The sequence below is a fragment of the Xyrauchen texanus genome, chromosome 35 (genome assembly GCF_025860055.1).
Source record: "Xyrauchen texanus isolate HMW12.3.18 chromosome 35, RBS_HiC_50CHRs, whole genome shotgun sequence".
In the NCBI taxonomy this organism is placed as follows: Eukaryota; Metazoa; Chordata; class Actinopteri; order Cypriniformes; family Catostomidae; genus Xyrauchen; species Xyrauchen texanus.
In genome coordinates this window covers 6,781,653-6,809,467 of record NC_068310.1, presented here as the reverse complement: position 1 = coordinate 6,809,467, position 27,815 = coordinate 6,781,653, and the positions used below count along the sequence as shown (strand labels likewise).

The 27,815-nt window shown below is 38.9% G+C and overlaps 1 protein-coding gene across 1 annotated transcript in view; it reads left to right on the top strand.

Moving 5' to 3' along the window:
* frmd4bb (FERM domain containing 4Bb) overlaps positions 1 to 27,815 on the top strand; it is a 78,422-nt gene that overhangs the window by 26,953 nt on the left and 23,654 nt on the right. The window contains exons 6-11 of the mRNA XM_052105217.1: positions 434 to 490; positions 584 to 606; positions 14,943 to 15,026; positions 15,565 to 15,630; positions 15,916 to 15,973; positions 17,241 to 17,327. Coding sequence (XP_051961177.1) covers positions 434 to 490; positions 584 to 606; positions 14,943 to 15,026; positions 15,565 to 15,630; positions 15,916 to 15,973; positions 17,241 to 17,327 — 375 coding nt within the window. The remainder of the gene's footprint in view (positions 1 to 433; positions 491 to 583; positions 607 to 14,942; positions 15,027 to 15,564; positions 15,631 to 15,915; positions 15,974 to 17,240; positions 17,328 to 27,815) is intronic.

The window sequence follows — 27,815 nt, the reverse complement described above, 5'->3', positions numbered from 1 at the left end:
TTATAATTACATGACTGATTCCATTATAAATTGCCTAACATAGAAATGTAGAATCAGGACAGTTTAATTTAGTTCATAGCTCACATATTTCGAGACCCTAAATTCCCATACGTATAATGGTGTGAGAATGAGGGCACTTTAACGGTTCCCATCTAAATTCATCAATACCAAATATCTTCCATATAATGGTGTGAGAATGCGGGAACTTTAACGGTTCCGTCTAAATTCATCAGAACCAAATATCCTACAAAGAATATCAAACGGATATAGTGGTTCTAACACTGTTTGTGTGTTAGTGATGCATTTTCTCATGATATTAATAAATGGACATAACAATAACATTAGGATTATGATACAGAACCATCAACATTAGCAAGGCATAATAATAAATACCAAAATTTCGTGAAATTAAGTTTTGCTTGTTTGTCCGCAGGGTGATATAGAGGTGGAAAGTGAGCTGGTTTTTAAATTAGCTGCTCATGCACTGCAGGTAGGACCATCAAAGCATTGATATATCAAGTTTCTATTTTTTAAGTCAGTGTTATGCCTTAAATGCATATACTTATAATATTTTGTCTTACAGGAGTCTACAGGAGACTATACAAGGTAAGGATCCAATTTGACCTCACTACATGCAATTTTGTAAACCTAGAAAAATGTCTTAATTTCATGACCTCATTAGAGCTTTGTATAGTCAAGTTCTGAGAAAACAACATTTGACCAATGATTCGTCACATAGACAGCAGGGAAAAGCAATGCTAAACACAAATAATAAAATGCAATTAATTTAGTGTAATTGTATATAGCTAAGATGGCACAATAAATAGATTTGTCTTCTTGGACCGCATGAAATATAAATGTTCTGATGCATCACGATCCTCATTTGATTTGCAACCAGGGATTGTCAGGTTTTGTTCTGATGCATCACGATCCTCATTTGAACAATCTCAATATCGATTCTTAAATCCCAACCCTCCACACTGCAAGTAAATCACTCACATATGCAACCAAATGTTGGGCACTAAAAGTGTCTGTGATTAGCCACTGGCTGGTAAATGTTCAGATTCCACTCACCAGAGATTGAAAGAATTTCTGGGCTGAATACTTAACCATTATACTACTCAATGCATGTTGGGAGTAACAGTTTGGACTGACTCTTTCAGTGTAATTTGTGTCCAATGTTCACACAATAATTGTTTCAGTTGCTTAAAACATATTGGCTAACATATGGCTAAAGTCTGATAACACTGTATTCAGCACAAACTGGGCTTCAATAATATGTAAGCAACATGTGTGTACATGTTTGTATTTTTGAGAAAATAATGTTTATGCAAATGTTTGCAAATTTATGCAAACATGTTAAGTCATTGAACTAAGGCCATATAACACAATACTTTTGAGAACTGGATCTTGTAGCCTAGAGCCTTTGCTACAAAATGATGTGAAAACCATCCTGATAACTTATTCATACAAAACAATATAGTAATTTAACTTTTGTAAGACACTTTTAGTGTTAGAAATGTCATATGCAAGGAGGCTTGAATGATCATGAATATTTATTGTAATTCACACCTGAGGGGACAAAGACCCTCCCCTGGTTCTATCACCGAGGAATGTGACAGAAAGAGATTGAATGTGAGGAGACTTAATGATCAAACTCAAGTTTTAAGTTAAAAGAAGTAATCTGACTATATATTTTCTTTACATAAAGACTTTACTTAATTTTAGACCTACACTACCGTTTAAAATAAGTCTCTTCTGCTCATCGAGGCTGCATTTATTTGATCCAAAATACAGTAAAACAGTGATATTTTAAACTCTTTTTACAATTTATAAGAACAGTTTTCTATTTGAATATATTGTAAAATGCATTTGTGATCAAAGCTGAATTCTCAGCATCATTACTGCAGTCTTCAGTGTCACATGATCCTTCAGATTATAATATGCAGATTTTTTAATATGGGCATATTTACATCACATTTGACACATTTACACCAGAACACATTTGCAAGCAAAAGCTTCGTTGATGATAATGAGGCAGCATAAACACTAGTTAAAATATAATCTAAACCATAATCGTATTATTTTTATATCATATTACATATCATATTTAAATCATACAGCATACAATATAAATGCCTGCTTTATGCAAAACAGCATTTAAATGTAACTAAATCTTGCTTATTAGGAGTCATATTTCAATCACTCTGAATCCTGGCTGGCAAGTCTGGAAACAGTCCCACTAGTAAAATATGTACATGTTTATATAAAATAGCATGTCAACTAATATGTAAGTGAAATTAAATGACTTACTCATCCGAAATTGGATCAAATCTCTCTTCAAAATACAAACGTTCATCGTAGTCCCGCTCTTCTTCTGAGGAAAATTATAACTCTTCATCACTATCCAGAGTTTCCTCGCCTGTGTGTCTTGCTATCATTCAAATGCACAGAAAAGTGAATGAAATTGATGTTTTATGAATAGCACCCTCTGCCCGTGGGTGTGATCACATTAGAGATAATTAGCTGAGCCAGGAGAAATTGTACAACGCTTTGTTTCATACAGATTACATTGCAGGAGAATATTAGTTTTCAGTTTTAATTGTTTTATTTAAAAGTAGACATTTTAAGCTTCCTTTAGACATATGTTTCATGTTTGTGTGATAAGTATTCACAGAGTTTCAGTTCATTTTTGTGACGTGTTTCTGAAATATGCTCACGAACACAGAGACTGCTGAAAGCACACCCTTTTTATTTTCTTTATATTACAAAAGCACAAGGTTTTGTTGTTATTGTGAGTGTACACAAATAAAAGTAGACCCTTTTATAGTCTCTAATGATGTCTTACACTTATCTGTATGCCCCAAAATGACGGAGAATTTTATGTTTTTTCCGCTGTCATGACGGAAAAATCCAGCAGGGCGCAGTTACAAAACAATTTACATTTAATTTGAATCGTGCATATCACGCATTAGGTAAATCCATTTGAGTCCCTTCTCATTAATATCTGCTCTTTTACAGGTGCTCTTTAAAGAGCTGATGGTTTTCTTAAAGAGAAAGTACCGATTTTTAGCATGTGTTCAACAAATCAATGTAAATTCCTTTAAATAGTACTGTGGCGAGATGAGCAAGAGACAGACACAGTGGAGTGTGATGTCAGGTTTTGGAGAGGCATTTATTGGAAATAATAGTAAACATAAAATATTCACAAAGGTGGATAAAGTGTCCAAAATAAAGGGGGATCTGGTGCCCTCACAGTGAATGGGACTATGTGAAGGAAGGGGAGTGTTCAAAGGTATGGTCCAGGACGTGGGTGGGATCCAGTGGCTGCGATGTGCTCCCCTCCTTGGTCGGTGGCGAGGTGTGGCGGCCTGTCTTCCCAAGGGCTGTGGCGAGTGTGAGGGGAAGGTGGCCCAGAATCCATGCCTGTTGGACGCGACACATACGGTACTCCCCAGCGACTCATCTAACCCGTGCCTGAGTTCAGAGGGAGCGGGTTCGGTGCGTGTCTAATTTGGCTAGTACACTCCCCGCTCTGCTTCTGGACCTCACCTCTCTCCTGCCCACTCCCTTTGTGAGCCTGGCTGAAGGACAGCCCTAGGAGGCGGGGCACCTCCTCCCTTGCCCCTATCCAAACACTGAGAACAGAGCCAGAGGTGCACACTCTTTAGCCACCACACAAGTATGCTACTTCCTTAAACGGGATCTACGGTCCGAGTGTGCAAATAAGGGAAACCTCTCCGGGCTAGCTCACCCCCTCGCTCGCACCCGGTGGGAACAGAGACAACATGGGTTAAACATGACAGCTTCAACATCACAGAGTAAATGCTTATTAAGTGCCAAGGCTGTCCCAGTGGATTCTCCGTCCCGCTCCAGGCTTTCCATCTAACCAACGAATGAGAGTGCGAGAGACAGACACAGTGGGTGTGGCATCAGGCATCGTAGAGACATTTTTTGGAAATAATAATAAATATAAACAGTTAAAAATGGGGGAAATAAGTGTCCATGGGTGAAAGTGTCCAAAATAAAGGGGATCTGTGCCCTCGTGGTGAATGGCTATATTGGCAGGGAAGTGTCCATAGGATAATCCAGTATGTGGGCGGGGTTCAATGGCCGCACATGCTCCCCTCCTTTTATGATGCGAGGGGTGGCGGCTTCTCTGGCAGCCTGTCTTCCCAAGGCCAAGTGTGTGAGGGGAGGTGTGACACCACATCCTAGCCCGTCAGCTTCAATGTGTTCTGTCATCTAATATGAAAGCACATCAGGTGCACCTCATCATCCGCTGATGAAACATGGCTTAACCAAACTGCACCTCTCCTCTCTCCAGCCCACTCCCGTTGTGAGCCTGGCTAAGGGTTGCCCCTAAAAGGCAGGGCGACGATGATGAGAGGGAGGGATGGGCCATTCTGCAACAAGTGCAAATTACCAAATGCATGTAACAAAATATAATATATGCAATATAATATCTTATTTATTAATGGTAAAATGCAAAAAATGTGACTAAAATGATGAGAAATTAATAAAATATTAGTACAATTTATATTTTTGAAATGTACCTTGTAAGAATGTCCCCTTTATAATTAACAGCATTATTTGGAATTTATTTCATGTTTACACAAAATGGACATTATTACGTAAATATATCCAGATGAATCGAATCGAGTGCTTGTGAATAAGAATCAAATCTGTAAATCTGTATCAGTAGCCAGCTCTATTATCAACTTTTGATAAGGGTGGACAAAACAATTATTTAGTTATTTAATGTGAAATTTAAATGAAACTCTTTGTTATATTGGTGCAAATGCATCTAGATCTTGGTAATATGGCTAATACTTATTATGTACTTGTGATGAGGAGGAGGGCGTGGCCGGGCTGCGAGTATGCACGCCTGGTGCTGAGTGGCCCAATCAGTGGGAGAGAGATAAGAGAAGGAGTCGGGAGTGCTAGAAAGAGAGGCACACAGAGCTGTGCATGTGTATTGTCATGTTATTGTTCCTGTTCAGTGTTTTAAATTGTAATTAAAGTCTTGTTGAGTGTCAATCCGGTTCCTGCTTCCTCCTTTACTGACGAACGAGAGACTTGTCTGCCACATTGGTGCCAAAACCCTGGACTGGAGGAAGAGAGCCCTCGCCGCTGACGGAGGTTCGCAATGCCGAGAAGGTTTGATGCGGTGGTACTGGAGAGGTTTGCTTGAAGGCTCTCACTGCCATCCGCCAAGAAACGAAGGAGCACTGTTGTTTGTGGGGGGCGGGGGAGCTCGCAGCCATCCGCCAGGAGGTGGAGCAGCCACTGACAGGAGGCAGAGGAGCTCACTGCTGTCCGCCAGGAGGCGAGATCCAGGCGTTGCGGAGGATAGCTACCCAGCTGGCCGAGGATCAAATGGCAGAGTGGTCGGGAACTAGAGTTCACTGTCTCTCCTGCCCCTTTTCCTCTCCTGTCCCCTCCCCTTGTCCTAACCCAGGAGGCGGGGAAAACCTCCCCTCCAGAAGGTAATGGAGGGCGGGGAGTAAGTAATTCCGGAGCTTTCCCAGGCCTGAATCCCTGACGAATGGGAGGCTTGTCTGCAACAGTACTACTGTATATATTAATACTAATACAGTATTACAACTAATACAATACTAATACAACTATTAAAGGCTGACCAACTAATATTGTCCTCTTGCTGTGCCCAGGTACAATATACAGTGGATACTGAAAGTATTCAGACCCCCTTACATTTTTCACTCTTTGTTATATTGCAGCCATTTGCTAAAATCATTTAAGTTCATTTTTTTCCTCATTATTGTACACACAGCACCCCATATTGACAGAAAAACACAGAATTGTTGACATTTTTGCACATTTATTAAAAAAGAAAAACTGAAATATCACATGGTCCTAAGTATTCAGACCCTTTGCTGTGACACTCATATATTTAACTCAGGTGCTGTCCATTTCTTCTGATCATCCTTGAGATGGTTCTACACCTTCAATTGAGTCCAGCTGTGTTTGATTATACTGATTGGACTTGATTAGGAAAGCCACACACCTGTCTATATAAGACCTTACAGCTCACAGTGCATGTCAGAACAAATGAGAATCATGAGGTCAAAGGAACTGCCTGAAGAGCTCAGAGACAGAATTGTGGCAAGGCACAGATCTGGCCAAGGTTACAAAAAGAACCCTTCCTTGAGCTGGCCGTCCGGCCAAACTGAGCTATCGGGGGAGAAGAGCCTTGGTGAGAGAGGTAAAGAAGAACCCAAAGATCACTGTGGCTGAGCTCCAGAGATAAAGTCGGGAGATGGGAGAAAGTTGTAGTAAGTCAACCATCACTGCAGCCATCCACCAGTCGGGGCTTTATGGCAGAGTGGAAGCCTTTCCTCAGTGCAAGACACATGAAAGCCCACATGGAGTTTGCTAAAAAAACACCTGAAGGACTCCAAGATGGTGATCCTGTCCAATACAGTCTCAACAGTGAAGCATGGTGGTGGCAGCATCATGCTGTGGGGGTGTTTTTCAGCTGCAGGGACAGGACGACTGGTTGCAATCGAGGGAAAGATGAATGCGGCCAAGTACAGGGATATCCTGGATGAAAACCTTCTCCAGAGTGCTCTGGACCTCAGACTGGGCCGAAGGTTCACCTTCCAACAAGACAATGACCCTAAGCACACCGCTAAAATAACGAAGGAGTGGCTTCACAACAACTCCGTGACTGTTCTTGAATGGCCCAGCCAGAGCTCTGACTTAAACCCAATTGAGCATCTCTGGAGAGACCTGAAAATGGCTGTCCACCAACGTTTACCATCCAACCTGACAGAACTGGAGAGGATCTGCAAGGAGGAATGGCAGAGGATACCCAAATCCAGATGTGAAAAACTTGTTGCATCTTTCCCAAAAAGACTCATGGCTGTATTAGATCAAAAGGGTGCTTCTACTAAATACTGAACAAAGGGTCTGAATACTTAGGACCATGTGATATTTCAGTTTTTCTTTTTTAATAAATGTGCAAAAATGTCAACAAAAAAATGAACTTAAATGATTTTAGCAAATGGCTGCAATATAAAAAAGAGTGAAAAATTGAAGGGGGTCTGAATACTTTCCGTACCCACTGTATATATATATATATATATATATATAATTATTGTAACATTTTTTCCAGCCATGGCTGAAAATGTGTCTTTGGTCTCGTTACACACACAAAAATATTTATCAAACATAAGTGAAAAAAAAAAACACACAATATAACAACTATAACTAAACATGATGCATAAAAGTACATTAAAGCCAGTATGATTTAACCCATTACTTGAAACAGTCAACAGTATCCACCACTTTACCATATTAGTTAATTTCCAAAAGGGGTTCTGGATAACCTAAAATCAATTACTTTGTTTTTTCTGCATTTATTTGCAGTAAACTGTTGTAAATGACTAGTGATTGTATCTATCATGGTGAGTGAAGCCTCCTCTGTACTACTATGAGAGTTGGCAAATTGTAATGGATATAGTTGCTCAGAAATGTTTAAGCTTAGAAGCTGCCTTGTGACCTTTTCCATGCATTTTGCCATAATGGATGTTAAGGCCACAGGACAAGAGCTTTCGAATCAGATTTTTGTTTGTAGGGGCCAAGCCCTAAAGGGGCGAAGACTCCTATTGTTTTCTTTAGTGTTCCTATTATTATTATTATTATTATTCTGCTCTTGAGTATGGCAGCCCATAGATCCGCTTTCGGGAAAGTTATGAAATTTGGCATACAGATAGAGGTTAGTATGATATGTTACTACAGCACATTTGGCATCTCTATCTCAAACCCCCTTAATGTTCAAACCCCCTTAATTTTAACATTAAAACTTTCCTGATCCGTTTTAAGAAAGGCTGCATTTTTTTCATGGAGACAGACCTTTAAATCTTTTGAGAGCCACGGTTTGTTATTAGAAAACACGTTTAGTTTCTATAGCAGACTCTTCACAGAACTGTATATAAAAGTAATACAGTCAGTTCATTCATGAGTGTCTCTACACATATGGAAGAACACATCCCAGTTTGTTGTACTAAAACAGTCCTTTAGCAAATCCTCTTTGTCCTTGTTCCAAACCTGGATTTGCTTTTCCCTTCTCACCGGCTGTCAATATTTAGGTAATAAGTGAATAATGTTATGATCAGATCTTCCAAAAGGAGCTCTTCATACTGACTTGTACGCGTCCTCGATGTTCCCATAGCACAAATCCAGGGTGTGTGACAAGCGGGTTGTGTAGTCAATGTACCGTTGCAAATTTGGGAGATCCTCTTCCAATGAAAGACTGTTAAAGTCTTCCAATATAAAAAATGGTTGGTCAGCTGATTGCAATAAAACATTGTTAAAACACTCTGTAATGTTATAATTAGGCCCACGTACAAACACACCATGTATGGTTAATTGACCAAATTCCCGGGGCAGATAAAAAGGTCTAAAAGACACAACTAAAACCTCATAGTCCGGAGTACATGACTGCTCAATTATGTTAAACTGTGTCGCCCATTTCTTTTAGACACAGGGGAGTCCCTCGCCCACAGACTTCAATATCCACATTGTGATTCTCACTTAGCCACGTTTCAGTAAGACAAATGAGATTACTGCATCTGAATTCCTCTTCCCGCTTGACACAAAGTACCACTTCATCCAGTTTATTGCTGAGGGATCTAACATTAGATTGTGTCATCCCGTGTCCGTAGCCAATTACGAATTCCCCCATCTGGATCCATGCTTTTTGGTCTTAAATCTCCCTTTCCTGGAGGGTCCTGCAATAGGACCATTGTTGTTGGCAGTGTAGCGCAGGGAAACGGACGATAATACGCGTTGGCAAAACCGGAACAGCCTTGGCATCCACAACCATGCACATCAATATCAATCCAACAAGGACTACCATGATAAAACAGGTCACAAGGGCATTCATACTGGCTAAAATAAGTAAACTTAACCAATGACTGTGCTTAAAATAACATGCAAAAGAAAACAACTAATTCATCAAACGACACTGATAGATAGCAACAAACAGCGAGACACCGGGTCAGCGACAGGCCACACTCCAAGTTGTCGTGATATAGTCAACATTTTTGGTTTAATATGACAATATTGTAAGTGTGATTCTGATGAAACAGGTGTTCTATTTAATCATTTGCAGAGTTGGGAACATACTTTTAAAAGTACTTACGATATTGATTATTTTCTGGCTCATGCACACACATACAGCATGCCCACAGAGAGCGAGGAGGTGTGCTCTCTGCGGCTTTCAGACAGAATAAACACACAAGGACACGTAAACATGTGAAAATGATGCACAGTATCAAATACACAGAATGTATGATAGTCCTAACTGCTGTTATGTATTTTCAAATGTTTCCATTTTTATATTTAGACTATATGTCAGATTAACAGTTCTGCATGTTGTTGGGCCTAAACAATTCATGGTTATATTGCTCAACATTAAGGAGATTTTTGTTAACATTTGTACGATAAACAATTCTGGTACTGTGTTGGGTCACCAATTTAAGGAACCACTGTAAAAACTGGGTCATAAAACAAAACCAATTGTTTATCTTGCGTCATTGACTCAAGTGTTATTTTGTGTTATTTAGTAGAATGTCCAAGCTGTTATCCGTACAATGAAATGGCCATAAAGTACACAATAAAAATGTAATAAAATTGCCAAAACAGTAGTCCATGCTCTATGTCTTGTACGTTACATTCTAAGTCTAATGAATGATAGCTGTTTAATAGCTATTTAACTTCTAATATTCTGTTAAATTATTTTAGGCCTATATTTGCAGATAAGTTTATTATTGCCTTGCAGTTGTTTGTGATAAAGATGTGCATCTCTCATTACATTTCTGTACACTTTTACTTGTCTGATTATGATGCTTTTTTACATCTTGCACTATTTCTATATAAAGCATTCAGGGGTGGAAAGATTACTGAAAAATAATACTCAAGTAAAAGTACTGTTACTTCTTAAAAAATGTAAAAGTAGCTGTCCTAAAAACTACTCAAGTAAGAGTAAAATAGTTATTTAAAAGTACTCATGAGTAGTGAGTATTGAGCACTGAGTTGTGAAAGCTATGCCCCTTTATAATGAAAACTTGATACTGCAATTTAAAAATGTAGCACACATACCATAATTTACATTCCCTTTTATGGCTGTTTTTCCAGAAAGAATAAAAAATATAGGTATTTTATAGATATTGGTGATTGACAAATATCATAATGAAACAATTACATTAATATCAGTTTATGTGTAGGGTCTAAATATCCCTTAATGCCGACTGAGACAGTTATGGTTGCAAATAAATCATGTTCAAAACAATGCAAGGATACCAATTTCACTGTTTTATTCTATTACATTAATATTTTAAAGCTACTCAAGTTATTCGGACAAAATAGTGAGTGGTTTTCTCGTTTCCTTGTTATTGTTGTTTGATTAATAGCCTTTATATGGCAGCCTACTAGACAGTGCTCTATTCGGTTACAAGTACACTTCAAGTCCAACATTTTGATGTAACATTTGAACTGTTTATGTTCAGTTTAGACCAAACCGACTTCATTTACATTAACACCTCATCAAGATGGGCATTGGCATAATTATAAAGTGTATTCGATCGTTTAGGCGCATACCCGCATTAGGGCACAATTATTAGCCGCCTGTCAAACAATCAGCACGCAGCTAAAGATGTCAGGAAATAAAAAGTCAATCATTTATATTTTATCTAGATCAACCAACCAGTGATTGTCTTGCTATCGCGCTCGATGTAATGAACACCCCTGGTCAAGATGTAGAACATAGATTAAGTGTAGAAAATTACTCAAAAGTTTATCATCGATATCAAGGACATCTCTCTCTGTCTCTTTTTTTCCAAATAAACATCAAGACTGTTTTATCACCTAGCCCAATTGGTAACATTGCCTTAATCTCTCACATCAGCCCAATAATCTCAGTGATATATAAATTACAGGCTATGTTATTGAAACAGAATCTAGTAAAAATAAATTTGAAATTTAGCTTGATATGTTCTAGAATCTAGAATCTAAATTAGAGGCAGGAATAATGCTGATATCTAGCTTGTGCAAGTTAAACTCACATGACACAGTCAAGCAATTGGCCTTTTCACTGCAAAAAGCCCTTTCAGGTGCTGCCGTGTTGTTCAGGTTTTGAACTGCGTTTAATGCATCCTCCACATCCATAACATTTGGCGCTAGATCTGCAGCTGCCGTTTAAGTTTTTTACCTGTGATTTGATTTGCCGGGAGTCACGAGACTCTCCCTATCCAATCATGTTGATAGATAAAAATTACATCAGGACAGGGAAGTAAGGATCACAGATGTAGGAAAATAGTGTAGTAAAAGTACAGTTACAGCACTTAAAATGTACTCAAGTAAAATAAAAATTATAACATTTTAAAACTACTTAAATAAGTTCAATTCCTGGGGAAAACTATTTAATTACAGTAACGTGAGTATTTGTAATTCGTAGGTTTACACACCTGAAAGCATTATACTAATGTTAGTCATATAAACGTCTCAGTTACTGGCATAACCTCCGTTCCCTGATGGAGGGAACAAGATGTTGTGTCGATGTAGTGACAGCGTTGTGGCAAGAGGGACACAATGACTCTTTCCCTCCATCAGAGAATGGAGTTTATGACAGTAACGAGACGTTCCTCTTCTATCACTCACTCAACATTGTGTCGATGAAGTGACACTAGGGGTCCCTAAAGAAAAATGCCACAACAGCTGAACCTTGTTACGTGAACTGCTGATGCAGATGCAAGCCTCTGCCTTTTCTCTCTGTTTTCTCTCCACAGAGTATTAGATTCGGCTGGGGCCATCTAACGCTAACATACGCACTGGAACTGTTCTTTTCCTTTATTATTCTTTCAGGGGGAAAAGACCCCGCAAAGACCACATCCTGCCCAAAAGGGGAGGTCAACATGTGGCAATACAACACATGGGCCCAGCAGCTGCACATGGAAGAGGCGTGGTGGTAGGTCCCACCACGAAAGAGGGGGGACTCTACAAACACAGCGACCAGGGGCAGAGAGAGCTCTGCCAAAGGGAGACGCGGGTCCACCGACAAGGAGATCGTACCGCATTTTTTTATGTTACAGCCTTATTCCAAAATTGATAAAATTTATTATTTTCCTCAAAATTCTACAAACAATACCCCATAATGACAATGTGAAAGAAGTTTGTTTGAAATCTTTGCAAATGTATAAAAAAATAAAAACGAAAAAAATGTACATAAGTATTCACAGCCTTTGCCATGACACTTAAAATTGAGCTCAGGTGCATCCTGTTAACACTGATCATCCTTGAGATATTTCTACAACTTGATTGGAGTCCACCTGTGGTAAATTCAGTTGATTGGACATGATTTGGAAAGGCACACACCTGTCTATATAAGGTACCAACAGATAACACTGCATGTCAGAGCACAAACCAAGCCATGAAGTCCAAGGAATTGTCTGTAGATCTCCGAGACATGATTGTATCGAGGCACAGATCTGGGGACGGGTACAGAAAGATTTCTGCAGCATTGAAGGTCCCAATGAGCACAGTGGCCTCCATCATCCGTAAATGGAAGAAGTTTGGAACCACCAGGACTGTTCCTAGAGCTGGCTGCCTGGCCAAACTGAGCGATAGGGGTAGAAGGGCCTTAGTCAGGGTGGTGACCAAGAACCCGATGGTCACTCTGACAGATCTCCAGCGTTTCTCTGTGGAGAGGGGGGAAACTTCCAGAAGAACAACCATCTCTGCACACTCCTCCAATCAGGCCTGTATGGTAGAGTGGCCAGACGGAAGGCACTCCTCAGTAAAAGGCACATGACAGCCCACCTTGAGTTTACCAAAAGGCACCGGAAGGACTCTCAGACCATGAGAAACAAAATTATCTGGTATGATGAAACAAAGATTGAACTCTTTGGTCTGAATGGCAAGCGTCATGTCTGGGGGAAACCAGGCCAAAAACAACTAAAGGCTGTGAATACTTATGTACATGTTTTTTTTTTTTTTTTATAAATTTGCAAAGATTTCAAAAAACTTCTTTCACATTGTAATTATGGGGTATTGTTTGTAGAATTTTTAGGAAAATAATGAATTTAATACATTTTGGAATGAGGCTGTAAAATAACAAAATGTGGAAAAAGTGAAGCGCTGTGAATACTGTCCGGATGCACTGCACATCGCAAGGGTTACCAGAGTAATCACACCTGTGGAGCACCTATCCCAGTACAGGGCATATTTAACCCCATAGTGGGGCTGGCTGCGAACTCCTCTGGCAAGTTCATGAACCATAGGGCTAGGGAGCAAATGGGGTGCGGGACCTTGAGCCGCGCCGGGGGAAGATGTGCTGGATGGCCTCCATCTGCTTTTTCACCAGAGAGAACTGCTGGGTAAGATCCTCAGCCACAGGTGGCGCTCCTGGACCACCAAGGTGGACATCGCCTGCCAGAGTGCACACGCCATGACCTTCGTCGCCCAGAGGACAAGGTCAGTCGCCGAGCGCAGCCCCTGCAGCACATCGGGATCAGGACTACCCACATGCAGTTCTTTTAGTACCTTGGCCTGGTATACCTGTAGGAGGGCCATGGCATGCAGGGGAGAGGTGGCACTGTAGGCTTTGGTCACCAGACACAACGTAGTCCAGGTGGCGGCATTCTGCGTGTACCGGTGCATCACAACTGCCTTATCCACCTGAGGGACCTCCATGTACCTGTGGGCCACCCCGCCATCGAGGGTAGTGAGAGCAGAAGAATCTGGAAGTCTGTTTCGGGCTGCAAAAGGTGCCCTCCACGACCTCATGAGAAAGGAACCTGGGGGTGTGGCCGTGAGCGCTGCCCCGAACCCAGGAATCAATCATCGATCCGCGAGCGTTCAGGGGAGGCTGGAGGGTTCCAGTCCAGCCGATACTCGCGGCGGCCCAGGCAAGCATGGCGGTCAGCTCTGCATCTGCCTCACACTGGGCGGGTAGACCCGAAGGTGGCAGCGGCTGACAACACCAGTGCTTTCTCGGATGCTGCAATCAAAGACTCCTCTAACTTGCGGGCCATGAAAGAGACGGCAAGCTGGCCGTGAGGCGGGCTGGTATTTCAGAAATGGACGGGGAGGTCCGTGCGGAATTACCCTGCAAAACCGTGCCCATTGAACTCCCCAAATCGCCTTTAGTGCCAGCCGAGCCGGCCTCATACCCTTGGGTAGAAGGCGCAGCGCGGCTGGAGTGGCTTTCCCCGTTTGAAGAAGGAAAGCCGCGACCACAATGTTGCCTTGGTCATATTCTCGCAATGAGAACGTGAGCATCCACAAACGCTGCCTCAGTGTGATCGCTGCCCAGACACGTGAGGCGGCGCCCGTGGCCGTCGGAGGCAGAGAAACAATGATCGTACCCAGGAATCACACAAGGATGGAAAGGCATCTTTAAAAAGACGCATCTTTAAAAAGACGTTCAACGTAAATGTGTGTGCTCTTTTAAGAAATATATTCTTTTAGCAGTAAATATACTCTTTAATAGCGTCGTCGAAGCGAACAGGGGCAAATCTGCAATTGGCGTGCAGAAGGAGAGAAAGCTGCTAGAATGCGCCATATATCCAACATCATAAGCATCTGTAGAGGTGAATGGAACAGCAGTAGTATTCAGCTCGCTGATAGTACAACCGCTCGGCTCCGAAGAAAAAATCTGAATGAATCCTGCATTCCATGGAACAGCAGTAGTATTCAGCTCGCTGATAGTACAACCGCTCGGCTCCGAAGAAAAAATCTGAATGAATCCTGCATTACAGCTCCCTTTTATACCCATATATCCGGAGGAGTGGCATGCAAATTCCACTCGCCAATTTTCATTGGCCTTATCTCAAAGATCTAAAGACTACATCAACACAACGTCAAGTGAGTGACAGAAGGGGAACATAATACATACTGTATGTTTGTTTCGATTTTAGTGATGAAAACACCAGAGCAGACCTAAAGAAACTTCCAACTCTGCCCACCAAAGTACTGCAAGAGCATCCATCGCTAGCATACTGGTAAAGTACTTGTTTTAAGGCCGCTATTTGACAAAAAAATGCACACATTCACTGTAAATAAAGTATGAAGTCTAAAAGACATAAATGAAAGTAAATGTGATGTGTTAATCTTCTAAACCATTTAGTCAACTTTTAGGAGAACAGTTAGCATGTACTGTAGATGGCTTCAAAGCTAAAAGCTAATAGTTAAAAGGTCATGCTTATATTATTGAATTGCAGTGGACTTTTTTTTACTTTTATATAATGAAAAATTTGGGTACTGCATTGGGTCTCCACTTGATGTTCAGTATAAAATCCTAAAAGATAACAATAGATTGTCTGTGTAGCAGTACAGACAGACATGTGCTTTACATTTAGTAGACGAGTTAGTGATGCTGAAGCTGCATTTATAGCCCTTTATGAGAGCTTTATGGTTGATGATCTGTGCTCTCCTGCATTTATGCTGACACACTGAGGTCTGGGGGGATGGGGGGTTGCATTTCACAGGTGGGGAAAATATCCTCCGCTCTGCAGATTTCATCATCTCTCTCTTTTGCAGTGAAGAGCGAGTGAATGAGCACTACAAGCTGTTGAAAGGGCTCTCCCGAGGCCAGGCCATTGTGCAGTGAGTATCGCAAAAACAATGATTAGCCTCACGGAGGTGGGCCTTCTGGGGAGACATGATTTGTGATTGGCTGCTTTGAATCATACATGCCAATACTTCAAGGCTGCTGAGAGATGTTTAAGATACAATCAAATATCAATCTTGAAGGGATAGTTCACCCAAACATGAAAATTATGTCATCATTTACATAATTTTATCATTATTCAAAGCTTTCATTGAAATTTTCATTTGTGAGTTAACTATCCTTTTAAGCAAATAGGTAAATAATCAATTCCTCCGTTTCAGGTATTTGACCCTTGTGGAGTGCCTGCCCACATATGGAGTGCATTATTATGAAGTAAAGGTAAAAACTATTCACAAAGTTTGATGAGAAAAAACAAAACAATTAGTATGCAGGCAGGAGGTACTGAAAACAATTTTAATAAGGACATAAATTATTAGGACATTTATTTAGGACTGAAATAACTCTTTATGCATTGATCATACCAAAGTCACAATTTAATTTTTTTGTTTTTTAAAGTTTTTTTGAATTGAAAATATATAATATTTTTTTATTAAGTTTATTATTTATTTATTATTATTATCATTAAGGACAGGAATTCATTTTCAGGGGCATTTTTACTAAACACATTTAAATACACAGTATGCAATCCATGTATGTCAAATAACTCAATTTAATAAAATTATTATCAGCATAAATCCATCTAGTTGTATTCAGGTTTATGCTTAAAACAAGAACAAAACATTTGTTAAAAGGAAAGGGACATTTTTGCTTTTAAAAGAAGTCTTAATATATTAAAACAATTAGCTTCTCTAGTAAATATATATTTTAATTGTCTTTTTAATTGTAAATTTTTTCTTTTTAAGGACATTCTTTACTAGAAAACAAGACAAATACTCAGAAAATCAGATGCATGTTTTTTTAAAGAAGAGCAATTTACTACACTGCAAAACAAAATCATTTTCTTAATTAGTATATTTGTCTGGTTTTATGGAAAATATATCTAAATATTCTTAAAACAATATGTATTTACTTGACGTGCAAAATGGCATAAGATAATAATCTGACAATATTTTGTAATCTTTTTGCTTAAAAAAAAAGACAAATCTGCCAATTGGGCACAAAAATAAGCTCGTTTTTTCTTTGAAATATGTTTATTTTTCTTATCCCATTGGCAAATAGTTTGTCTTGATAAACCTCACTAAATTTAGATAGATTTGTCTGAAAACAAGACAAAACATCTTAAGACATTTTGCTCATCAAGTAAATTATCGAATTTTTATTGGAAAACAATACAAAATAACACAAATAAAGAAAATTATTTTTTGAAGTGCATGGGAACATTTTGCCCCATTTTTCTTAAATTGGGTGCATTTTTTCATTTTTTTTGTGACATTTTTGCCTCAAGCCCATGTTAATTTCTGATGATGTATTTTACATATTTTTTGCTATGCGATTTCAATCATATTTACTATATAAGAATTTTCACAAATATTAGGGTATTTGCAAAGAAGAGAGCAACTCAAAAACAACATTTCCTCTGATAGATATCAAACTAATTCAGATTGTTGATGTATAATTAAGGGTAATGTTGTCCCTGTCCCAACAGGATAAGCAAGGTATTCCATGGTGGCTGGGGATCAGCTATAAGGGCATCGGTCAATATGACCACCAAGACAAAGTAAAACCTCGAAAGGTACGTTGTGTTTTACTACCTCTGGGAACTCTGTAATATCTGAAATATTACAATATTAAGTATGTATCAGGCTCAGTATTAAATGGAGCTTTGATTTTCCTAGAAATTCCTAGGATTACAAAAAAAATAAAATAATTCCTTCAGGAATTTCCTTTTATTCCTTCATAAAAGGAAAATGTAATCAGATAATGATTATTGTGACGTGTTAGATCAACATTGCTCATTAACAGCTCTTTAATTTTATATAATATATATACAACAGTTGTTCCAGTCCTCGAATCTGATTGGACGAGAGACGTTCCATGAGCACTGATGGTCTGACATTATCAGCACTCCGACACTTTACTGTATGTGTATCACTATGCTTGTGTTCTTGCCATTCTAAACTAAAGTGTAAGAGCAGTGCAGATCTGTTAAGAGCTATGGTGTGTCTTTTTTTTTTTTTTTACATTACATATGTTAGCCAGCAGGTGGTGGCAAAAGATAATTTTTGTGTGTAATATGAGCCAGTTAGGGGATGTGAAGTGAATCTGCATCAACCACTTTACATACAACAGCTCTTCGTGATCGCTTACAACACTACACTCCCTCCCTCTCTCTCTCTCTCTCTCTCTCACACACACACACACATCACACACACACACACACACACACACACATACATCCATCCTTGTTTATCCAACAGCACAAGCCATAATATTGCACGCATCATTTGGTTTGAACCAGCAACGGCAGATTCTGATCCGTCGCATAAGTAGTTTCATGCACAAATGCGTTTTTTATGACCGTACTCAATTTTTCCTCATTTTTCCTAGGTACACTTGGACACAGCTTTTCTATCTGTTTAGGCTGTCTCAACTGCTTCGGTCCCTTCATGTAATCTCAGACCGACCGTTTAGTGGGGGGCTTTGTGGGGCCATGATATCTGTTGCAGGGCTCCCTGTTCTTCTATTCTATTCTATTTGCAAAAGTAATGTTCAGGAGTTTAAAATGTATATTTCCTATTGACTCACTCAAGCTAAATACATATATATATATATATATAACCATCTTAAGACAAATGCTTTTGTGAAACATCATATGTGCTGAAGAGTTTTGCACAGAACTGTATATATACAAAAATATAAATCATTTGAGATTGTAAGGAGACCATCACAGTTACGTCAACTATATATCAGAGTGGGCATTCACTGCTGAGGTCTTCTTGCACAATTAACGTTTCCATAATAACAGCAACTTGATTGGTGGATCTCTCTTCAGGGTTATGGGTAGTGTAGATCTTCACTGGGAATTCAGCAAATTAACCTGGCATGCACTAGAAATCCATTTACCTTGAAATGTGATTAAAAAACTGGGGAGACTGTGAATCAGAAACAAGGTGAACGATTGTCACAGTCATCTGAGAAAATAAAAGAGTAATTTTATATAGATTACAAACCTGAAAGCATAAGTGTAAGTGAATAGAACTGCTCATAATTTAATAATTTCTGAATATTGTTTTTGAATAATTTCTATAAAATTCTGCTTAAAACTACTCGAACACACAACACCCATAGAATTTCATTAGAAAAAGCAAACACTTGTCAGATAAAAAGGCAGATTGGTCAGTTATCTTATATTAAAGACAGTAGCTATCTGATATTCTAGATTTACAACTAATACATAATTAAGGGATAATGTACAGTCAGCAGATTGTTATCGCAAAATAAATGTGACGGGTGATCAGGGTATATGTTAAACAGAGCTTGACTAGATATCGGCTAAAGACAAAGAATAAACATGCTTTACACAGGTTGCAGTGAGAACACACAGTCAATCGTTTATTGGTACAGGTGCAGCTTAAATAGAACATCACATGGCATGGACACATGACAAACACACCTGAGAGGAATCCACAATAATTGGGAGCATACTCATTAACCAAATCAATCAATTAACAGTATACCCGATGCAATGCGGCTGCAAAACAAACAAACAAACAAATAAATAAATGGACATAAAATATTGATTTGCATTGGAATTATGTAATTATTTGAGAAGAAATAAGGTGCTAAACAACTGAATTGCACCTCTGGTTTGCTGAAAAGTTATGTTGGTGTTTATTTTATAAATAATGACCGTCTGACCATTTGAGTTTAAATTATTTTATTATCTTACTTGTAGAGATTGCTCAGTGATGCAAGAAGTAGTAAAAATTACTTGCCATACCCAGATGACTGGTCTGAAACGTCTTAATCCCTGGATGTGCGGTTGTTACTCTGAGATATCAGATCACTAGATGGCGCCGTTGACCGATCAGAATCGAGTATTCCAGAGACCTGTGTAATAAATGTAAATAAATAATTATATTGTTGATATACTGTAACATGTCCATTAACGTTTTTTATCATCATTATTATAATCATCATAAAGATTTTAGGTTAAAATGTACAGTATGTGAATGTATAAGTGTATTTGTGTTTTAGGGACTGTGACTGGTCAGCATTTATTAAAATTGTTTTCAATACCTTCAATAGATGCCTTCAATAGTTTATGTGACAACTATTTTTTAAAAGTAAAAATATATGATGTAGTCTCAATTAATATAAGTTCATAAAATAAACATGCATAATAATTATTAGTGCTGTCAATCGATTAAAAATTTTTATCGAATTAATTACATGGTGTCCCGATTAATTAATCGCGATTAATCACATTTACAAATATTTGCTGAGAAAGCCTTTCATATAACAATAATTCAATATATAAATATTTTACATATTCTTATCAATATATAATTATACATAGTTATCTTTAAATATTAAAAATTATATATATATATTAAATAAAAAAATGTTCAGATAATTAAAATGCATTACATTCCTGTAGCAGAAGAGTTAATCACTGATAAAACAATATAAAAGTGGCTTTAGAATTCAATGTATTGTTTACTACCATATTATTGATCATTAGACAATCATTGGCATACAGTTCACAGCAATCCATTGCACAAGTGAATTTGTCAATCAGTTGGAGATTTATTATGAGGGCTTGTTTAAGAACCGTCAATGTACACCAGCATCAGATTTTTTTTCTTTTTTAGAAACAAGCCAGGAGTATACATAGGGTGACCACCTGGCTATTGCTCTGTTGCAGGTCAGCAGACCTGATTTTGCGGGACAAGTGGGAGAGATAACGTACTATTATTGTACTAGGTGAATAAATATTTATTTTATATTAGATGTATTTTTGCAGTGATGTTAAATGTTAATGACAGCGCTGTGAACGTCATTCAGTTTGGCATAAGGTCTACGATACAAACTCATTTTAACCAGCTCAGACCTACTCAATGTAAATATAATGAAGTGAAAATAATAATCTAATCGTTAAAAAGCACATTTCCAAATAAGCACATCGATTCCATTATTAAAGACTAGAAAGATTAAATGCCTTCTTACCGGATTTAGTGCATCTTGAATTGAATTTTTTTGTCTGATCTGGCAGCTTCGAGTAGGGCCTTCTCATTCATTATGACCGTAGAACTCCTGGCAGGTTTAGGTGTTCACTTTCACCAGGAGTTCACTTTTGATGAGGTCCACAAATGCTCAGTTACTTGTCTCTGTCTACGCAGCGGTCATCAGTGAAAACACCCTCTCCACGAACGCGTTGGTGACAGCTCAAAGCCAAATATATCAGAGCTGTCATGTTTGGGGCACTGAAATGCTTCAGCAGAGCTGTCCGTGAAACTTCGGTGGCATACCCTGCACTCTCCTTTTTTAGGGTCAACTGGTTTTAACCATGTATATATTTTCTCCAATTCTTTATTATACGAACAAAGACACTTTTTTTTCCAGTGTTTTTCCGCTCTGGCAAGAAAAAAAGGCTGCGCTGCGCATGTGCAGTGTTTTCTTATTAACTTTTTTTTATAGTGATTTTGTAATTAAAGGACGATGAAATAAAATGATGCCGAAATAATAATAAAGATAAAAAATTATACAGACAAAATTGAAATGCGGGACACTGCTTGTGACTTGCGGGAGGCGGGACAAAGCTTCCAATTTCGGGTGGTCACCCTACCATACGACCTGCGTCAGACATGCTTGTGTCGCGTCTCGGGTGTGTTGTGTCATAAAAATACAATATTTAGGTCACTGTGTAAATATAGTTTAATACTCGATCTTTAAACACATATTGAGATCCCTTAGTTCACATTTGAACCCTTAGTAATACATATCTGTGTTGTTTTCTTCACTGTATAAACTGTGTTGCTCACACAGCTGAAATTTCACTTACTGTCCTCTGGAGTATACAGGTGGTACTACAAGCATGCGATTAAATGCTTTAATTATATTAACACGTTATTTTTATATAATTAATCGCGCATTATTAACGCGATAACTCGACAGCCCTATTAATTATTAAATAATTATCACAATGCTGTTTAAAATAGTTTTAGTTAGTGTATGTCAAAATGCAAGACATTTCAAATGCCCCAATACAAATTTTATCTTCTAGCGAGGCAGGAAATGGTTGCATGAAAATGTTGCATACTGGTTTTGAACCTATATCACCCACATGAGCACCATGGTTCAACTTAAGAAGAGCATATACTGTACACTAACCACTGCACCATGGCTCTGACAAATGCTTTACAGATAATTCAGTAATCATACATCATGACATGGCATTTCTTGTCATCATATAAACACATGAACACATTCTTAATTTTAAAAAATTGGAATCTATGGAATCTGTGTGTGTTCCTCCTGCTGGGTCAGGACAGATGGAGCAGTGAACTAACCTGGGCTTTAGACCAGTTTCACCTGTGTGCTGTCAGATCACTAACGGCACACAGATACACAGATTCTTCAGTGTTGTGAGGAGTTGCATTGGTAACTGAGTGATGTCATAGGCAGCCAAGCTGGGCCAAAACTGTGTGTCTGAAGGGTTTTAGGAACCTGAAGAGATAAGGCAGGGGCAGGAAGTAAATACAGCTAGAGCAGAGCAGACTGTAACATAATAAACCTCAGGATTTGATTAACCTCAAGATTTCACCTTCTCAACTGCCAGTAAGGGGCTCTTAGAGCTCGATAATTAAATTTGACATGGGAACTTTTAAGAGACAGTCTTAAAACTGAAGAAAATTTTATGTTGGCAACCTGCAGATGTCTTTGCTGGAAGGCTATGATGTTGTACACTGTTGGAAGAGATGTGTAACAATGAAGCTAGTCACAACATTTTAAGCTGTTATGATAATATGTATAAATATGATCAGAAATTAGATATTTTATATATTTTTTTAATAAATTATGACGTTTAAAAAGTTTTTACGTTTTTACTCTTTAAAAGCTTTCAATAATTTAAATGGCCAATAAATGATATTCTTCTCACCACAGTTATACAGAGTGGTTATCTGAGTTACCGTAGACTTTGACAAGTCAAACCAGTCTGGCCATTCACTCTTGACCTCTCTCATCAATAAGACATTTCTGTTCACATAACTTCTGCTCACTGGATGTTTTTAGTTTTTGCCACTATTCTGAGTAAATTCTAGAGACTGTTGTGTGTGAAAATCCCAGGAGAACCGCAGTTACAGAAATACTCAAACCAGCCGTCTGGCACCAACAATCATCCATGTGATTATCTAATCAGCCAATAATTTGGCATTAGTGCAGTGCATAAAATCATGCAGATACAGGTCAGGAGCTTCAGTTAATGTTCACATCAACCATCAGAATAGGGGAAAATGTGATCTCAGTGATTTGGACTATAGCATGATTGTTGGTGCCAGATGGGCTGGTTTAGTGTATGTGTGAGTGTGTGTATATCATATACACTCACCTAAAGGATTATTAGGAACACCATACTAATACTGTGTTTGACCCCCTTTCGCCTTCAGAACTGCCTTAATTCTACGTGGCATTGATTCAACAAGGTGCTGAAAGCATTCTTTAGAAATGTTGGCCCATATTGATAGGATAGCATCTTGCAGTTGATGGAGATTTGTGGGATGCACATCCAGGGCACGAAGCTCCCGTTCCACCACATCCCAAAGATGCTCTATTGGGTTGAGATCTGGTGACTGTGGGGGCCATTTTAATACAGTGAACTCATTGTCATGTTCAAGAAACCAATTTGAAATGATTCGAGCTTTGTGACATGGTGCATTATCCTGCTGGAAGTAGCCATCAGAGGATGGGTACATGGTGGCCATAAAGGGATGGACATGGTCAGAAACAATGCTCAAGTAGGCCGTGGCATTTAAACGATGCCCAATTGGCACTAAGGGGCCTAAAGTGTGCCAAGAAAACATCCCCCACACAATTACACCACCACCACCAGCCTGCACAGTGGTAACAAGGCATGATGGATCCATGTTCTCATTCTGTTTACGCCAAATTCTGACTCTACCATCTGAATGTCTCAACAGAAATCGAGACTCATCAGACCAGGCAACATTTTTCCAGTCTTCAACTGTCCAATTTTGGTGAGCTCTTGCAAATTGTAGCCTCTTTTTCCTATTTGTAGTGGAGATGAGTGGTACCCGGTGGGGTCTTCTGCTGTTGTAGCCCATCCGCCTCAAGGTTGTGCGTGTTGTGGCTTCACAAATGCTTTGCTGCATACCTCGGTTGTAACGAGTGGTTATTTCAGGCAAAGTTGCTCTTCTATCAGCTTGAATCAGTCGGCCCATTCTCCTCTGATCTCTAGCATCAACAAGGCATTTTCACCCACAGGACTGCCGCATACTGGATGTTTTTCCCTTTTCACACCATTCTTTGTAAACCCTAGAAATGGTTGTGCATGAAAATCCCAGTAACTGAGCAGATTGTGAAATACTCAGACCGGCCCGTCTGGCACCAACAACCATGCCACGCTCAAAATTGCTTAAATCACCTTTCTTTCCCATTCTGACATTCAGTTTGGAGTTCAGGAGATTGTCTTGACCAGGACCACACCCCTAAATGCATTGAAGCAACTGCCATGTGATTGGTTGATTAGATAATTGCATTAATGAGAAATTGAACAGGTGTTCCTAATAATCCTTTAGGTGAGTGTATATTATATATAATGTCATATATATATTGTAAGGGTTACAAGGGAAGAAGGACATGGAAGGTGGTTGCTCCACTCAGGTTGTGCTTTTTACTGAACACACTGTAGTGCTCACAGCTTCACAGTAATGTCTCATAATAACAGCTCTTCTTTTTCACAATAACAATTCTACAGATTCACAGTAGCGACTCTACAGCTTCACAATCACATCTGTTCAGGACCCAGACTCTCTCTGCCTTCTGCTGGTGGCGTGGGTGGTTTTATCCGCTCTCCCCGTGCTCACTGGAATTAGAGACAGGTGTTAGTCATAATGTAGCTCAGGTGTAAGTGCCCTTACTGCTTTCTCTCTCTCCGGATGGGCACTTGACCACACCCGCTGCTATATATATATATATATATATATATATATATATATATATATATATATATATATATATATATACATACACAATCATACACATACATATACACTATACAAACATACATAAAGTAAATACAAACATACACATATACATTCACCCCACGCTTCCTGTAGCACTCGCCATAGATGTGGCTGCACTTCTCACGCACCTTAGAGTCTAGCTGATCCCACAAAAGCTCAATGGGTTTAAGATCCATAACACTCTTTTCCAATTATCTGTTGTCCAATGTCTGTTTCTTTTCCCACTCTAACTTTTCTTTTTGTTTTCTGTTTCAAAACTGGCTTTTTCTTTGCAATTCTTCCCATAAGGCCTGCACCCCTGAGTATTCTCTTTACTGATATACATGACATTGGTGTTGAATTGGTAGAATTCAATGATGCGGTCAGCTTAGGACATGTGAGGCGTCTTTCTCAAACTAGTGTCTCTGATGTACTTATCCTCTTGTTTAGTTGTACATCTGGCCTTCCACATCTCTTTCTGTCCTTGTTAGAGCCAGTTGTCCTTCGTCTTTGAAGACTGTAGTATTCACCTTTGTATGAAATCTTCAGTGTTTTTGCAATTTCAAGCATTGTATAGCCTTTATTCCTCAAAACAATGATTGACTGACAAGTTTCTAGAGAAAGCTGTTTGTTTTTTGCCATTTTGACCTAATATTGACCTTAAGACATTCCAGTCTATTGCATAATGAGGCAACTTAAAATCAAACACTTAAGACAATGTTAAGCTTTATATAATGAACCAAATAGCTTTCAACTTGTTATAATAGCATTTGATTTTCTTGTACCAAATGAGCAATTTAGCATGAATACTCAAGGATAATGTGTTTGGAGTGATGGCTCAAAAATGACTTTTTTCAAATTGTGATGGTGCTGTTTTTTACATCAGTAATGTCCTGACTTTACTTTGTGATCAGTTGAATGCCACTTTGGATAATTAAAGTACCAATTTCCTTTCGAAACAGCAAAATATGTACATTATTCCAAACTTTTGGCCACCAGTGTATATGAATAAATCAAAATGTTTAGAATAGATTGTTAAGCTAAAAATGTGCTTTATGTGATACCATCTAAATTAACAGGTTTTATTCAAGTCAAAAATATTATTTAATATGACAGAATCAACCTCAATACATTAGGTTGCTCCAGCAAAACAAATTGTATGGTTTAGTCAGGCAAAAAACAATATTGCTCCTTACAGTGTCTTGCGAAAGTATTCGGCCCCCTTGAACTTTTCGACCTTTTGCCACATTTCAGGCTTCAAACATAAAGATATAAAACTGTAATTTTTTGTGAAGAATCAACAACAAGTGGGACACAATCATGAAGTGGAACAAAATTTATTGGATATTTCAAACTTTTTTAACAAATAAAAAACTGAAAAATTGGGCGTGCAAAATTATTCAGCCCCTTTACTTTCAGTGCAGCAAACTCTCTCCAGAAGTTCAGTGAGGATCTCTGAATGATCCAATGTTGACCTAAATGACTAATGATGATAAATAGAATCCACCTGTGTGTAATCAAGTCTCCATATAAATGCACCTGCTCTGTGATAGTCTCAGAGGTCCGTTTAAAGCACAGAGAGCATCATGAAGAACAAGGAACACTCCAGGCACGTCCAAGATACTGTTGTGGAGAAGTTTAAAGCCGGATTTGGATACAGAAAGATTTCCCAAGCTTTAAACATCCCAAGGAGCACTGTGCAAGCGATAATATTGAAATGGAAGGAGTATCAGACCACTGCAAATCTACCAAGACCCGGCCGTCCCTCTAAACTTTCAGCTCATACAAGGAGAAGACTGATCAGAGATGCAGCCAAGAGGCCCATGATCACTCTGGATGAACTGCAGAGATCTACAGCTGAGGTGGGAGACTCTGTCCATAGGACAACAATCAGTCGTACTGCACAAATCTGGCCTTTATGGAAGAGTGGCAAGAAGAAAGCCATTTCTTAAAGATATCCATAAAAAGTGTTGTTTAAAGTTTGCCACAAGCCACCTGGGAGACACACCAAACATGTGGAAGAAGGTGCTCTGGTCAGATGAAACCAAAATCGAACTTTTTGGCAACAATGCAAAACGTTATGTTTGGCGTAAAAGCAACACAGCTCATCACCCTGAACACATCATCCCCACTGTCAAACATGGTGGTGGCAGCATCATGGTTTGGGCCTGCTTTTCTTCAGCAGGGACAGGGAAGATGGTTAAAATTGATGGGAAGATGGATGGAGCCAAATACAGGACCATTCTGGAAGAAAACCTGATGGAGTCTGCAAAAGACCTGAGACTGGGACGGAGATTTGTCTTCCAACAAGACAATGATCCAAAACATAAAGCAAAATCTACAATGGAATGGTTCACAAATAAACATATCCAGGTGTTAGAATGGCCAAGTCAAAGTCCAGACCTGAATCCAATCGAGAATCTGTGGAAAGAACTGAAAACTGCTGTTCACAAACGCTCTCCATCCAACCTCACTGAGCTCGAGCTGTTTTGCAAGGAGGAATGGGCAAAAATTTCAGTCTCTCGATGTGCAAAACTGATAGAGACATACCCCAAGCGACTTACAGCTGTAATCGCAGCAAAAGGTGGCGCTACAAAGTATTAACTTAAGGGGCTGAATAATTTTGCACGCCCAATTTTTCAGTTTTTTATTTGTTAAAAAAGTTTGAAATATCCAATAAATTTCGTTCCACTTCATGATTGTGTCCCACTTGTTGTTGATTCTTCACAAAAAATTACAGTTTTATATCTTTATGTTTGAAGCCTGAAATGTGGCAAAAGGTCGAAAAGTTCAAGGGGGCCGAATACTTTCGCAAGGCACTGTAAGTTCACAATGGAAGGTTGCCACTTTTACAGTAGATTCTATATACAGTAGATATAAAAAGTCTACACCCATAGTCCACAGAGAGCTTCCAAAGGATCAGAGGGATCTCATTGTTGAAAGATATCAGTCAGGAGAAGGGTACAAAAGAACCCACAGTGAAGCATGGTGGTGGCAGCATCATGCTTTGGGGCTGTTTTTCTTCAGCTGGAACT